A 15665-nucleotide genomic window follows, 5' to 3' on the forward strand; every position below is an offset into this window, starting at 1 on the left:
CCATAAAGTCAAGAAGATAGAAATCATACCAACTGGGGCTGGAGCAATAGTAAAGTTGGGTAGGGTGCTTGACTTGAATGCAACCAACCTGGGTTCAATCCCCAACATCCCACATGGTCTCTTGAACCAACTATCTTCTCAGACCATGATGCACTAAAAATAAAAGTTAATTACAAACAGAAACAGAGAAATAACTCTGATATCTGGCAATTACACAGTTCATTATTGAACAACCAGTGAATCAAAAAGGAAATTCATGAGGAAATAAAAAAAATTTCTGGAAACAAATGAGAATAAGGACATGGCCTACCAAAACTTGTCAATATGGCAAAAGAAGTGTTAAGGAGGAAAGTTGATAGCTCTGAAAACATTCATCAGGAAGGAAGGATCCACATAAAAAACTTGACTGAATAACTTAAGAAATTGGAAAATGACCATCAAAGGAATCCCAAAGAGGCAAGAAGAAATCAATGAACTGGAATCCAAGAAAAATGGAAAAAAGACATTTGCAACCCTCTGTTCCTTTGGGTTTTTTGTTTTGTTTTGGTTTTTGTTTGGTTTTTTTTTTGGGGGGGGGTGGCACACCTGGCAGCACTCAGGAATTAATCCTGGCTCTATGCTCTAAAATCGCTCTTAGCAGGCTCGGGGGACCATATGGGATGCTGGGATTCAAACCTCTGCATGCAAGTCCCTCTGCAAGGCGAATGCCCCACCTCCATGCTATCTCTCTGGCCCCTCTTTTGTTCCTATAGCACGAACCACAATAGCCAAAATCTGGAAATAACTCAACTGCCAAGAATAGACAACAAATAAAGGGACTATGGTATATGTACAGAATGAATATTATCAACCATAAGAAAAGATAAAGTCGGGGCCGGAGAGATAGCATGGGGGTAAAGCATTTTTGCCTTTCATGCAGGAGGTCATCGGTTCGAATCCTGGCATCCCATATGGTCCCCCGTGCCTGCCAGGAGCAATTTCTGAGCCTGGAGCCAGGAATAACCCCTGAGCACTGCCGGGTGTGACCCAAAAACCACAAAAAAAAAAAAAAAAAAAAAAAAGAAAAGATAAAGTCATGCAATTTGCTACTACATGGAGAGACACAATGCTAAGTAAAGTTAGTCTGAGGGTAAGAAACCAACACAGAATGATATCCTCTCTCTCTTTCTCTCTCTCTCTCCCTCCCTCTCATGGGATATAAAGAAACATAATGATAAAGAATGCCCAAAGACAATGAAAACAAAGAACATGAGAACCAATGTACAACATTTGGATCTGCATCAGAAATACTGTCAACTAATTATGACCATAGCTGGGAATTTTTCTCTTATAGCCTATTATCTATGATTTTATTTAAATAATCACCTTTGGTTTAGTTGTGTAGAAAATGCTTCACACCAGATTTATGGGCCATATTTATCTTGTCATTTATTTCCTATTCAGTTTATTTCCTATTCATTTATATTCCTATTCATTAGGAAACATGGGTGATAGGATCGGGAGAGTGAAAAGACTATGGTGGAAGGAAGTGTTCAGCTGCAAGTAGGAGGTGGTACTGAAAGGTGATAAAGTGTTATATATGAGACACAATCAGCAACAGTACTGTAAACCACAGTGCAAAGCTTATTTTTGTGATGCCTCTTGTGGAAGCTGACTAGTGGGTGGGAGGTGAATGGGCTTGGAAGGGGGCATTGATGGAAGAAGTGGTACTGGTGAAAGGATCAGTACTGAAACATGGAGTGCCTGAAACCCAACCATAAAGAATTTAACAGTGACTTAATTTAAAAAAAAAAAAAAAAAAGATTGAGCAAAAATTTGCAGTACTGTGTATTAGGAGTTCATTAAAAACAAGCATTTCTCTGGCTAATCACATTATTAAGCAACAACATTTGAATGTGCATCAGGAATACAGTCAACTAATTATGATCATGGCTGAGACTTTTTCCCTTAATAGCCTATCATCTATGATTTTATTTAAATAATCACATTCAGTTTCCCTGTGTAGAAATGCTTCACATAAGATTCATGGGCTGAATTTATATTGTCATTTATTTTTTATCTCTTTTGCTTTTGGGGTTAGGGGTGAATACCTGGAAGTGATCGGGATTACTCTCAGCTCAGGTTTTGGGGGACTATACCGTGCCAGGGCTTGAACCTGCTTCTATAAGCAAAGTATGTACTCAAGTTCTATGAGCTCTCCCCAGCCCTTATTTCCTATACTGAAAGTAAAAATGTTTATCCACACTGCTAGCTTTACTATTCTACCTAAGAAAATATTCCAGAAGGAAATTTGCTTGGTGAAAGCAGGGGCAATTTATGGGTTCTAATCAACATCGGACTAGATCACCAATGGCAAGCACACTGGCTGCTGTTTATTATAAACGTCAGCACAATGATGAGATTAATGACAGAAATAACAGAGTAATAGGAAATTTCATCTGAAACTGCTTTAGAGACCAATAAATACCAAGCTGAGAATTTTTTTTAAATAACCAATAATGTCTACAAATGAGGCAGACATTTTGCCAACTGCTGGGGAACAAAAGATAGACTCTTCTACTTATTGATATTGACCCCACAAAAACAAATCTTCCCACAAAAATGAGGTGCTGGGTTGAAAGCTCTTGGGAAGGAATAAAAGCCTAAAGACAAGCCTAAAGACATGAGAAAAAGACACATTAAAATCAGTTTTCATCTTTACATGAAAATAATAGAAACAATTATTGCATCACAGAGGCAAAGCTAACTCTCTCTCTCCTATAGCATGGTGAGTTATAAGGATCCAGATGACCCAGGCAGACTAACACCCAAGTGCATGAAACAGCCATGCTCTGAATCAGACCATTCTGCATCCATCTCTTTGTCTAATTTATAGAGTTCTCCTTTCTGCTCACTCCCACCCCCACTATGGTAAATTCTTTGTGTATTATGTCATGTCCATATATTTTTAATATTCCCAAAGTCATGAGTTTTTAATATTATTACAAACATTAATCTTTGTGATGTTTAATATGTAATATATATGGCCTATAGAATAGGGGTAAAAAGTTAAATCTTTTTTTAGGGTATGTTCTGAATTAGGAAAATACTGTTCAGTCCCTCATACCAAAGATCGGTTAGTTGGGCACTAAATTATATATTATTGAGTGTGGGGGATGGAGCCTAACAACTCAATATGAATATGTGCTCATTTGTATTTCGAGGATGGTATTGTAATCATCAAAGGAAAACACGAGTTACGGTAATGCCATGAAGCACATTCTCAAGAGTAGCTTATTAACTGCTGTAACTATACTAATGAGCTCATTAGTACTAAAGTCCACTTGTCCTTCAGGCATTGGAAAGAAAATAAATTACTTTAGGATGTATTTTGTGCTCTAAAGTCTTCCGTGAACTTGGCCCTTGATTAACAATACATTTCCTTCAGATTTGCTAGATCCACACAGAAAGCTCATTTGGAAGAAAAAGAACATTTTGCATCTAACATGGCAACACTTACTGTCAACAAAGAACACCCAGTATGGAGAGAACTAGAATTTGAACACTTCAGAAACTGCAGAGAGGAAAGCAGAGGACTAGGTAGAAAAAAGCATTTATAGAAAAGAAAAAATGAGTTTCTTTTAGAGGTAGCTTCCATTTTAGAGCTGATAGTGGTTTTGAGTGCTGTGAACTGCTTATAAATCTTTGTTTTAAAAAATTAAGCGTTCCAATTTTAATTTTATAGTAGTACATGAAATATTTGAATAGAGATATTGATAGGGCAGTAGGTTGTCTTGCACACAGCCAACCAGGGTTTGATTTCTGGCATCCTACATGGTCAACCTGAGCCAGGAGTAATTTCTGACCACAAAACCATGAACACTGATAAGTCTGAGCATTGATAGGTGTAGCACAAAGACAGAAGGAAAGGGAAGGGAAAGGAAAAGAAGGGAAGGAAGGGAAAGGGAGGGGAGGGAAGGGGGAGGAGAGGGAAGAGAGGGGAGGGAAGGATGAAAGGAGGGAAGGGGAGGGGAGGGAAACAGAAGGGGAGGGGAGAAAAACAGAAGAGAGGGAGGGGAGGGGAAGGGAGAGGAAAGCAGGGAAGGGGAGAGAGGGGAGGAGAGAGAAGGGGAGGAAAGAAAGAAAGAAAGAAAGAAAGAAAGAAAGAAAGAAAGAAAGAAAGAAAGAAAGAAAGAAAGAAAGAAAGAAAGAAAGAAAGAAAGAAAGAAAGAAAGAAAGAAAGAAAGAAAGAAAGAAAGAAAGAAAGAAAGAAAGAAAGAAAGAAAGAAAGAAAGAAAGAAAGAAAGAAAGAAAGAAAGAAAGAAAGAAAGAAAGAAAGAAAGAAAGAAAGAAAGAAAGAAAGAAAGAAAGAAAGAAAGAAAGAAAGAAAGAAAGAAAGAAAGAAAGAAAGAAAGAAAAAAGAAAGAAAAAAGAAAGAAAAAGAGAAAAAGAGAAAGAAGAAAGAAGAAGAAAGAAAAAGGAAGAAAGTAAGAAAGAAAGAAAGAAAGAAAGAAAGAAAGAAAGAAAGAAAGAAAGAAAGAAAGAAAGAAAGAAAGAAAGAAAGAAAGAAAGAAAGAAAGAAAGAAAGAAAAAGGAAGGAAGGAAGGAAGGAAGGAAGGAAGGAAGGAAAAGAAAGAAAAGAAAAGAAAAGAAAAGAAAAGAAAAGAAAAAACACGTGAGACCTTTGAAGTCATAGGAGGATCTCAGATTTCTGCCAGAGAGGTTCTTATTACAACTAATACTCACCACCAGTTCCTCTGCACCAGGCCCAGGGCCAGGTACTTTACAGCATTAGTTCATTAAATCTTCTGAATAATTCTACAGACTGAAAATGGCTGTGGCCCATCTTACAGAAGGAAATTGGAATTTACAAGTTTACAGGTGCTGATCTAACTCATAAGCAGCTTAAGACAAAGTCAGCTTTTCTGCTTCAAAAGCTCATGCTTCAATACACTGGGACAGTCCTGAAATCAGTGGTACAGTCCATCTTGCACATGCAGAAAACTCCAGCCATTTGTGACATCTATTGATACCATTTACATGGCAAAATAAGTAACATAGGAGAACGGCTGCCTGCAGAGAGTAAGTCAGTACCTTTTCTTCAAAATGTTTTGAAAGCTCATAACAGAGTGAACCTACAAACACTATTTCAAATGAGCAAACCCTTCCCCACCTAGGCAATGCTATCCCTTCATCTTCAGCTATCATGGTGGCCCAGGTACAGCAGCTGAGCAATCTCCCCAACAAGGCTAGAGATGATCTCAGAACCGCAGGCAGGGCACAACCAGAAGTCCAAGACACACTGTCACTTCTCAACCAAGTGCAATGATGGTGTTCCACTGTGTAGAACTTCTCAAACCATTCCCAACTTTACAGAAACGAGATGGGGGAGGGGTTTGTCACACACCTGGTGATGCTCAAGGGTTACTCTTGGCTCTGTACTAGGAATTACTCCTAGTGGTGCTTGAGGGACCATATGGGATGCTGAAGATTGAACCCATGTTAGCTGTATGCATGACAAACACCTTACTATTGCTCTGGCCCCCAAGGAAAATTTATACAAAGAAAGAACTAGAGTCTGGAGAAATAGTACAGCAGAATAAGGCACTTGCCTTGAATATGATCAATCTCACTTGACCGTCCCCCTTGGCACTACATACAGTCCCCTAAGCTCTGTCAGGAGAGGTCCCTGAGTACAGAGGCAGGAGTAAACCTTGTGTACACCAGACATTACCCCCCCCCCCAATAAAAGCAGTTTAGGTCAGAGAGATAATATAGTGAATAGGGAGCTTGTTTTGCACATGGCCAACTTGAGTTCAATCCTAAGCATCCTATATGGTCCCCCAAGTAATTCTAAGAGTGATTCCTGAGTGTATAGCCAGGTGTCAGCATTGCCAGGTTCCCCCCCCAAAATTTAAAAAAAAAAAGGCAGGGGAAGAGTTGAATCAGGAACAATAAATAGCCTTAAGGATAGGTCCCAGAGAACCCTATGCAGAAAGACATTTGTTCTGGGGTCTTGCTCCAGTTTTTCATTTCCAAATGCCACCCATCTCCAGAGCTCAGTAGAGCAACTTGCCTTCTGGAAAAGTGCTTTGGGTTCTCACTTTGCTACATCAGCTGGTGACAGAGGAAGATCACTTCCTCTCTCTGACTCTTAATGGGAACTAGTACCCATTATTAACTCATTGCAAGTAGACTATCTGTGAAATGGAAAAGTCAACCAACCAACCAATTAATCTCTCAGAAGGCATTCAATGATTCATTGAGGCAATGAATATGAAAAAAATCTGTAAATCTCTAACTAATGGCCACCTTTGAGACTGGGATTCTGCTGTCTATAGTTTTCAGAAATCATGCCCTACCCTTGCTTACCACTACAGAGGTGACACTGCCTCTGCCACCATCCCACAGTGCTGACACAGGCATCCTGAAAGGACCCTGAGTATGGAAGAGAGGAAGCCGGAATAAGTCCCAAGGCCTTGTTTCTGGGTTAGCAAAGCAGAGATGACAAGCCAAATAAGGGGCAGATGTCTTCCTGACCTATGCTGGTGCTGAACCCTTGAAAACCGTAGCTTCTATCTCTCACTTTTTTGGCTTGATTTGATAGATACTTTCTTTGTATTCTGAGCCTTCATCTAGTTTCTCATTTTTCTTGTTTTAGTTGGTTTTTTAAATTTATTTATTATTATATTTTTACCACACCCAGTGGCAAACTCCTGCCTCTGCATTCAGGAATCACTCCTGGAGATGTTTGGGGGACCATAAGAAATGCTAGAGATCAAACCTGGTATAAACAAGTGCCCTAGGTGTGACTTCCTCCTCCCCCAAAAAAAGAACCTTTGTCTGAGATGGGACTTTTGTATTTTTGTTTGTTTGTTTGTATTGATTTTTTGGTACTGATTTTGGTTTGGGGCCATCTCTGTGATGCTCAAGGGATATTCCAGCCTCTACACTCAGGAGCGATGCCTGAAGATGCTCAAAGGACCATATATGGTGTTGGGGATTGTGGTCAGATACCTTAACTCCTTAACACCTCTTTGGTCCCACAGTAGATGGATTTACCCAAATGTAGGCTGTAGGGAAAATTAAGGACATTGACCCCCACCCCTTTCTGCCTTCTGTGAAGGATACCAAAGAAAGCACTGGTTGTTGTCATGATGTGAAACTCCCAGAAAGAGAGCAAAAAACATTGAGTGAGGTGCTGTTATTCCTAGCTTTGTGTCCAGTATCTTCCTGCCCGGTGATCTTTCATAAGGCTATCCCCAATTGCCAATTGCCCTTTGTTCTGCCCTTGCTCTGGATTTCATATATTGTGTATATAATGCATGTGCATACACACACACATACACACACACACACACACACACACACACACACAAATACTCCCTCCTGACAAAGTGTGGAGTAGACTCATGGTGCCAGTCTTGATACAAGAACAAGCCTGCCTGCTGGTTTGACTTGCTTAGCTGATTCCACTTGCCTAGCCAGTCTTGCTGCTGCTCCCTTAATTAAAGCAGCATGAAGTGCATGTCCCTAACCACTTGCTCTCTAAGTGCTTTCTTTGGACTTGGGCATCATTCTGTTCAAGCTTTCCAGATCTGGGTGTGCAGTATCGCATAGACTAAAACAAGTTTTCTAAGCACATTTGAGGTGTATAGGTTAGAAGTATTAAATGCATTTTCAACTCATTATTTCAACTTAAGACAGATTTATCTGAATGCAACCCCATCATTAATCAAACAAGATCAGATATATAAGCTGAAACCTGAAAGACACCAAAGAGTGGCTGGGGGAGATGGCTCTAAAGGTGGGGTATGGTCCCCCCTGCAAAAAAGGAATCCACCTGGAAAATAAGACACCCCCAGACCCTGCACCAGGTCTTCCTTCATTGGCCATCAATCCTCATGGAGCACTAAAGCAGGAGGCATACTACCCAAAGAGCACACTAACCCACTGCCATGTTCCTACCACATTTCCCCATCTGAGTCTCTTCATCATAAAGGCATGTGCCCCTCCCCTAAGATATGGCATCACACCCTCTGAAAGACTAAGGTTGTCCCATTTCTTTTCTCTTCCCAGAAGCAGATTGTTCTGGCTGCAGAAGCTGCCACAGACCATGTCATACCAGAATTTGTCACAGCTGGTTCAAGTGACTACCTCCCCTCTCTCCTGGCCTGGAACACATGTAGAAGCCCAGGCTAAGATCTCTGGTACTAACTACCTGGTTTTCCAAACGCTGCTGAGAGTGATCTCAAACCAAGAGTCAACAAATAAATTGGATAAATACAACTTGGGCCTTTTCTGAAAACTGAGAAAAGAGGGCAAGGGACATGCCTTACATGATGAAGCCCTGGGCTTGATCTGGTACCATCACACTCCCAGGTAAAATTCCTGGCATGACCATAGCAAAAGGGAAAAATTATTAATAGCAAACAAAATTATTTGGGCATGTGGGTGGGGACTGTTGGGGCCACACCAAGAGATGCTTGGGAGTTTCCTTTGTTTTTACTACTCCGAATAGTGCTGGGGGACCAGGTGGCACCAGAGATTTAGTTGGGGTCAGCCATAGGCAAAGGAGGTTCCTTAACCCCTATATACTATTTCTCCAATTCTGACACTAAAAGGTTGGGGTATTCTGTTGTTGTTGTTGTTGTTGTTGTTGTTGTTATTGGGGTTTTTTTGTTTTGTTTTGTTCTGTTTTTGGTTTTTGAGCTATACATAGTAGTGCTCAGAGGTTACTACTAGCTCTGCATTCAGAAATCACTCCTGGTTGGCTCAATCGACCACATGAGAAGTCAAGGTAAGCCAGGTACAAGGTAAATGGCTTACCTTCTCCAGGCCCTTTAAAAAAATTTTTTTTAACAATAACCACAAAGATTTAGGGAATGCCAGTTAGAAGAGTCAGAGGGATAATGTAGTGGGTAAGGCATTGCTTTGCATACATCCAACCTGGGTTCAATTCCCAGGATCCCATTTGGTCTCCTGAGCAACACTAGGAGTGATTCTTTAGTGCAAAGCCAGGAGTAACCCCAGAATACCATCCAGCATGTCCCCAAAACCAAAACAAAAGCCAAACCAAAACAAAAAAAGAAAATGCAAGGTAAAGATGTTATCTTTTCCAGAGACATGATGGAAATTGAGGCTGACATTTCTTTAAATTCCTACCTGGACAGGAGGAAGGGCTACAGAGTCCCCTGCCTTCACATATCTTCATCCTCACGTTCAGCCTCAACTCAGGAGAACAATCAGGAACTTGACTCCGGTCACAGGTTCCACTCCCCTGACCCCCTCTCCTACCAGGCATCACTATCTCCACCTCCTGAGACCCAGTGAGAGAGGCAGTGCTCCTGAGAGGCAGCACATAGGTTCCACCAATGTCTCCACTGCTGGGAAGTTCATTATCATCCTCCCTGGCTGCCGCCTGCCACACACAGCTGCTCCCTTCACATGTACCTGCCCCTCGACAGCATCTCAGTTCACAGTTTGCTTTGTGTTTTAGTGGAATTCCCAATTCCTGTGGCTTTATAACTCTCAGCTAAAAATACAGTGTCTCCTGGCACATGGCCCAGATTCTGAAGGCCCAATGAAGAATGAAGGATAAATAAGAAAGGGTGTATGCTGAGAAGAGAGAAAACTGTGAGAAGCCACAGTACTGTGGAGACAGGGGTGGGGAGTGTGAGGGGGCAGATGGTGACAGCAGGCAGAGTAAGTGAGAACAGAGGAAGGAGGAAAAGTGAAGATCTTGTAAATAACTGTTCTCCAGGGGATATAACAAGTATTCACCTCTGAATCAACTTTCTCCATTCTCAGTCTAGAAATCCAAATGACTGAAATTTCCAAGTAGTACCAATTATTTTATATTAGGTTCCTCCAAAGCTATATCCCCAATCTCTGTTACAAAATCAGCCTCTTATGGGGGACTACCATGGCAGTGCTCCGAGCTTACTTCCAGCTCTGCTGGGACCATTTCTTGGGTTGCTTTGGGGACCATATACAGTGCCAGGGATCTTCAGTGTCAGCTGTGTGCAACGCAAACATCTTAAGCCCTGTGCTAGCTCTCCAGGCCCTATATAAACTAACATAATATTCATAGAGTTTGCAACTTAGAAATATCCTATTAATACATGCTTGTTTCAGTAAACATTCTTTTCCCACATAATTCTTTTTTTTTTTTTTTTTTTTTTGGTTTTTGGGCCACACCCAGGGGTTACTCCTGGCTGTCTGCTCAGAAATAGCTCCCTGCCAGGCACGGGGGACCATATGGGACACCGGGATTCGAACCAACCACCTTAGGTCTTGGATCAGCTGCTTGCAAGGCAAACACTGCTGTGCTATCTCTCCGGGTCCTCCCACATAATTCTTTTAGCTACATAACACTCTCTTTTTAAATATATATTCCATGTGTTATTTAGATTGTTTTCCAATATTTAAGATTGTTTCCAATATTTCATTATTATGAATAAATGTAACTGCAAAAAAATAAACAATGTGGATGCTTTACTCTTCTCCCATCAAAAAGTTTGAAAATCTAGAATAAACAGATGATTTCCTAGAGATATATGAATTACTAAAATGGACAGAAAGTATAGAGAGATGAATAGTTATATATTTCAATGGTAAAAATCCAGGAGTGATTATTAGAGATCCTGGGTTCACTGCCAGAAACCAAAATGAAGAGCCCAAGGGCAACCTCTCCAAAAGTGTCACATTGAGATGGTTTTTTTAGGTAAAATTTTCCAGATCCTTAAAAATCCTGTTTGTAGCATTCCAGAGAAACAAATGAGGAAAAGAAGATGTGTTCATGCTTTTGATTGGAAGAGGGGCCACAAAAGAAGGTGCTGAGGGGCTACTCCTGGCTCTGTACTGGGGGAGGGGGGGTGCAGTGAAGGTTGATCTCAAGAGGTATGAGAGGAACTGAACCATTCAATGCAGAAGACCAAATCCTCTTACACACAAAGCATGTGTTCAGTCTACTGAGCTTACTCTCCAGCCCTCATTTTTCTCTTAAGTATCAAAGAAACATGAAGCCAGATAGTACAGGGCTTGACTAGCTTGCCATGCATGTGACCAACTCTGGTTCACTCATGGTCCCCTAGGCACTGTCAGGTATGACCCCCTCCCCAAGCACAGAGGTGGGGGTGGTCCTGAACACCACTGAATGTAGCCCAAAAAGAAAAAAAAATTTTCAGAGAAGTGCTGACAAACAAGCCCAACAGAAATAATAAAGACAACAAGTTAAAAAAAAAAATAGAGGGCCCGGAGAGATAGCACAGCGGCGTTTGCCTTGCAAGCAGCCGATCCAGGACCAAAGGTGGTTGGTTCGAATCCCGGTGTCCCATATGGTCCCCCGTGCCTGCCAGGAGCTATTTCTGAGCAGACAGCCAGGAGTAAACCCTGAGCACCACCGGGTGTGGCCCAAAAACCAAAAAAAATAAAAAAAAAATAAAAATAAAAAAATAAATAGATTCACTTATGAATATCAATGCAAGAATTCTAAGTAAAGGGCTAGAGAAATAATCCAGTAGGTAAGGCACTTGCATGAAACTGCTATAGGTTCAATCTCAGGCACACCGTCTGGCTCCCAAAGCACCAGCAGGAGTAAATCCTGAGCCCAAAACAAAATAATATAAAAAGAATTCTAAGTGGGGCTCGAAAGAGAGCACAGTTGTAGGGCATTTGCCTTGCATGCAGCCGATCCAGGACAGATGGTGGCTCAAATCCCGGCATCCCATATGATCCCCTGTGTCTGCCAGGTGTGATTTCTGAGTACAGAGCCAGGAGTAACCCAGTAGCCACTGGATGTGACCTCCCCCCAAAAATTCTAAGTAGGCAGGGTAAAAAGCATTTGCCTAGTACATAATGACCCCTTTGTATAATAACTTTAACAAATTTTATTTTTCTGAAATATTTTTTATTATTCCATTAGCCATTTAGTGGTAACAAGCAATATAAAATAAATTATTTGGTGACTACCACAGAAGCAGGCTCAGGGGTGGGTGGGAAATTGGGGTCAATGGTGGAGGGAAATGTTACACTGGTAGTGGGATTGATATTCAAACACTGAATGTCAAAAACAATTGTATTATGAACAACTTTGTATATCATGGTGTTTAAGTAAAGTAATAAAAAGTAATTTTGAAAAGAAAAGAAAAAAAAGTAATTTTGAGGGGCCAGAGTGATAGCATAGTGGTAAGGCATTTGCATTACACACGGCCAACACAGAACGGACCCCGGTTCAAATCCCTGCATCGGGACCATATGGTCCCAAGCCTGCCAAGAGCGACTTCTGAGTGCAGAGCCAGAAGTAACTCCTGAGTGCCGCCAGGTATGACCCAAAAACCAAAAAAAAAAAAACAAAAAAAGTAATTTTTGAGATATTAGATCATATAGAGTGCTTGCCTTGCATGCAGCCAACCCAGGTTCAATTCCTAGCATCCCATACCATCTCCTGAGCAACACAGGAGTGATTCCTAAGCTCAGAGTCAGAAGTAAACTTTAATCATCACTGGATATGGCCCAAAAATCAAAATTATATTATTAATTTAAAATTTAAAAAAATCAATACTGGGGCCAAAGCAGTGATGCAAGGCCTTGAGTGTGCTAGCCTAAAACAGACCATGGTTTGAACCCCCTAGGGGTCCCCCAAGCCAGGAGCAATTTCTGAGCACATAGCCAGGAGTAATCCCTGAGCGTCACCGGGTGTGGCCGAAAAAAATAAACAATAAAATCAATACTAAATTGGTAATAGATGGAGCAAAAAAAGAAATACTCCAAACTCCACTGTCACAGTAACAGAAGTTACTGTATCAGCACATTTAAGAGCACACCTTCTGGGCCAGAGAACAAAGTCAATAGACTGCTACACACAAAGCATGTTTTGAATGTGAGTAGCCCCATTCAATCCCTGGCACTAAATGCCCTCACTCCAGCACCAAGGGAAACAACTCTCCCCAAAGAACATAAAATCCCTGAAGCCAGATTTCCTGGGTTCATATTTTAACTCTACCACTAATTATATGACTTTAAACAAATGACATCATTTGTACCTCTATGTCTTCATCTGTGAAACATGATAATACCTACTCAAGGAGATATTGTAAGAATTGAATGCATCAATACAGAGAGAGAAAGAGAGAGAAAGAGAGATGGAGTTCCAAATAGCACCTGGTATACAGGCATGCAAGCAAACATAAAAATTTAATATGTCCATATTATAAAAAATTGTCAAGGTGCCAAATTAATAATGACTTGGGAATAAGGCTATGCCAAATTAACACTACTACTCAAATGTTTGTTCTGAAAATAGCCAAGTTGTCAATGAGGAAGAAAAATAACTTCACAACTAAAGAAAGTTAAAACATGAAAGTGTCATTATTCACAGAATATAAAATATCATCCTTAAAACAAGCAAGATAATCAACTGAAAACTAAAGAAGCTTATGGGGTTTGTTTAATTCACTCACCTTTTGAAAGGAAGATTGAGAGACACTGAAAACAACATCAAAATGTTTTGAGCTGGGAAGCTGAACCTTTTAAAAACTTACCTTGGCAATTTAGTTTTGGAGACTCCCAGATGCCTGAAGATGTGCAGCTAGAAACTGTATCTTCTGAGACACTGAAAAATCCTTCTTTGCAAGCATAACGGACCTGGCTACCAAGATGAGAGGTATAATTTCCTATGACATAGCCATCTGGAACTTCAGGAGGGGAACCACAGTCTATTTCTGAAAGTAAATGAATATCAAATTCATTACTAAATTAATGTGAATTTTGAAATATATGTTCTCCCTTTCCCCCAGTTCCTCTCATCACCCCACCACCCAAGAATAATTTAAGTAGGCTGGTTCATTTCCATATGATTTCTATGTTTCCAATGATGATTCATTCAACCTTTCAGCCTTCCAGGCTCAGCCCTCACTAATTCACATTAAGCAGAAGCCTAGATCCTAAAGCTGAAATTTTGAATTGCAAAGTCTCAGAAAACATCTATGACTGTGATCATTTGGTTTTGTTTGTTTGTTTGTTTGTTTTTTGGGGGGCCACACCTAGCAATACTCAGGGCTTATTCCTGATTCTGAACTCGGGAATTACTTCTGGTGGACTTGAGAGATTTGGGACATTCAGTCGCTAATGTCCTACCTATAGTGCTATGGCTCTGGTGACATTTGTGATGCTGGTTCTTCCCAGATAAGCTACATATATTATCATATCTAACACAATAATTAATACCACAGTATTTACTAACTGCTAAAAATCCCCTAAAATTTACAAACTTGAGCTTTATTTTTTAATATGGCCCCTTTTACCTTGCTTATTTGATTTTCTGCTTTTTTTTTTCTTTCAGAGATTGCACCAATCCACAAAGGAACAGATAATGTTCACGCACATACCTACCACAGACCCATGGTCACAGGTCAGTCAAAGGAAGTCAACAGAATCTCACTGTCAGAGGCTGAATTCTGATAGTGACCCACCTGTGCATGTCGTGGCCTGAGTGGCCGGGTGGAAAGGAACTGGCCCGTTTCTTGGCGAGAATCCATGCAGACAGTGGCATTCGAAGGTCCCCTGTGTGTTCACACACTTTCCACCATGCCCACACAGACCGGAAACCTCACATTCATCTATATCTTGAGACCCAAAAATAAAGGGGAAGAAATGCAGAAAAGGATGGGGGTTAGGTGGAAGGGTGGGTTGTGAGAGCCGCTTCTCAAACCTGCCCTTAGAAAATAGATGGTCCTGATTGTAATTGCACATGAATTTTTATTTTACTCAAGAAGTCTTCTCATAGATCCCTCATAAACCTTCATATCACAGGGATAAGATGTTTAACAAATATATTTCAATGAAACCTAGAACTTTATAATAAAAATAAATAATCCCATTACCAATCCTGACATCCTACAAAATGACATCAAAAAGGTGCACTAAAAATTACATGACCGTTATAGGGGTTGGGATAGTATACTGTGATTAGGGCACCTTGGTTTGATTCCTGGCACCTGGTGTGACTGGAAGGCTGCAGCTCCACAGGGTGGCCTACTATATCCACACTGCTGAGCCCAAAGGACATCAAATCCTCAGGCCCCTCGATTGAACCACCAGTCAGGACTGGCCAAGAAATACCAGTGTGGCCCCATGGCTTTCTGAGCTCACTTGCAAAGCCCCTGCAAACAATGTTACCCTCACTTATGTTACCTTCCTGTATAAAACAAGAATGGACTCAACTTCTTATCAAAATATCTTGAGTAGAACTCCAAATTCAAAACAACTTAGCCCAGAATAGGAAACCCTTCGAGGGCATGAGGGGAAGACAGTAACACGGGTGGGGAAGGAATGGGATGGGTCTGTTACATCAATCAAGAACAAAGGCCTTAAAACAGGCTTCCAGGACCAGACAAGCTCCTTGGCAGCCTGTTCCCCTGGGCTGAATATTAAGGGAAGCAGCAAGGATTGGGGTGGGAGGGTAAGAAGAGGAAGGGGAAGTAAAACTGCTAAGGCTAGTGAAGAAACCTCTGCCCTTTGGCAATGTCCCCCTACTTCCATAACAGGCATTAAGAGTAAAACTTAAAAAAGGTTGGTGTGATAGTGGGTAGGGCATGCATGTAACCTTGCATGTAGCCAAACTAGATTCAATACCTGGCATCTCATGTGGTCCCCCAAATACTGCCAGAACTGATTCCTGAGTG

General features: G+C 41.0%; 1 protein-coding gene across 1 annotated transcript in view; it reads right to left on the reverse strand.

The window, feature by feature from the left end:
* SUSD1 (sushi domain containing 1) overlaps positions 1–15665 on the reverse strand; it is a 137687-nt gene that overhangs the window by 78079 nt on the left and 43943 nt on the right. The window contains 2 exon segments of the mRNA XM_049774850.1: positions 13524–13703; positions 14454–14606. Coding sequence (XP_049630807.1) covers positions 13524–13703; positions 14454–14606 — 333 coding nt within the window.

The sequence above is a fragment of the Suncus etruscus genome, chromosome 1 (genome assembly GCF_024139225.1).
Source record: "Suncus etruscus isolate mSunEtr1 chromosome 1, mSunEtr1.pri.cur, whole genome shotgun sequence".
In the NCBI taxonomy this organism is placed as follows: Eukaryota; Metazoa; Chordata; class Mammalia; order Eulipotyphla; family Soricidae; genus Suncus; species Suncus etruscus.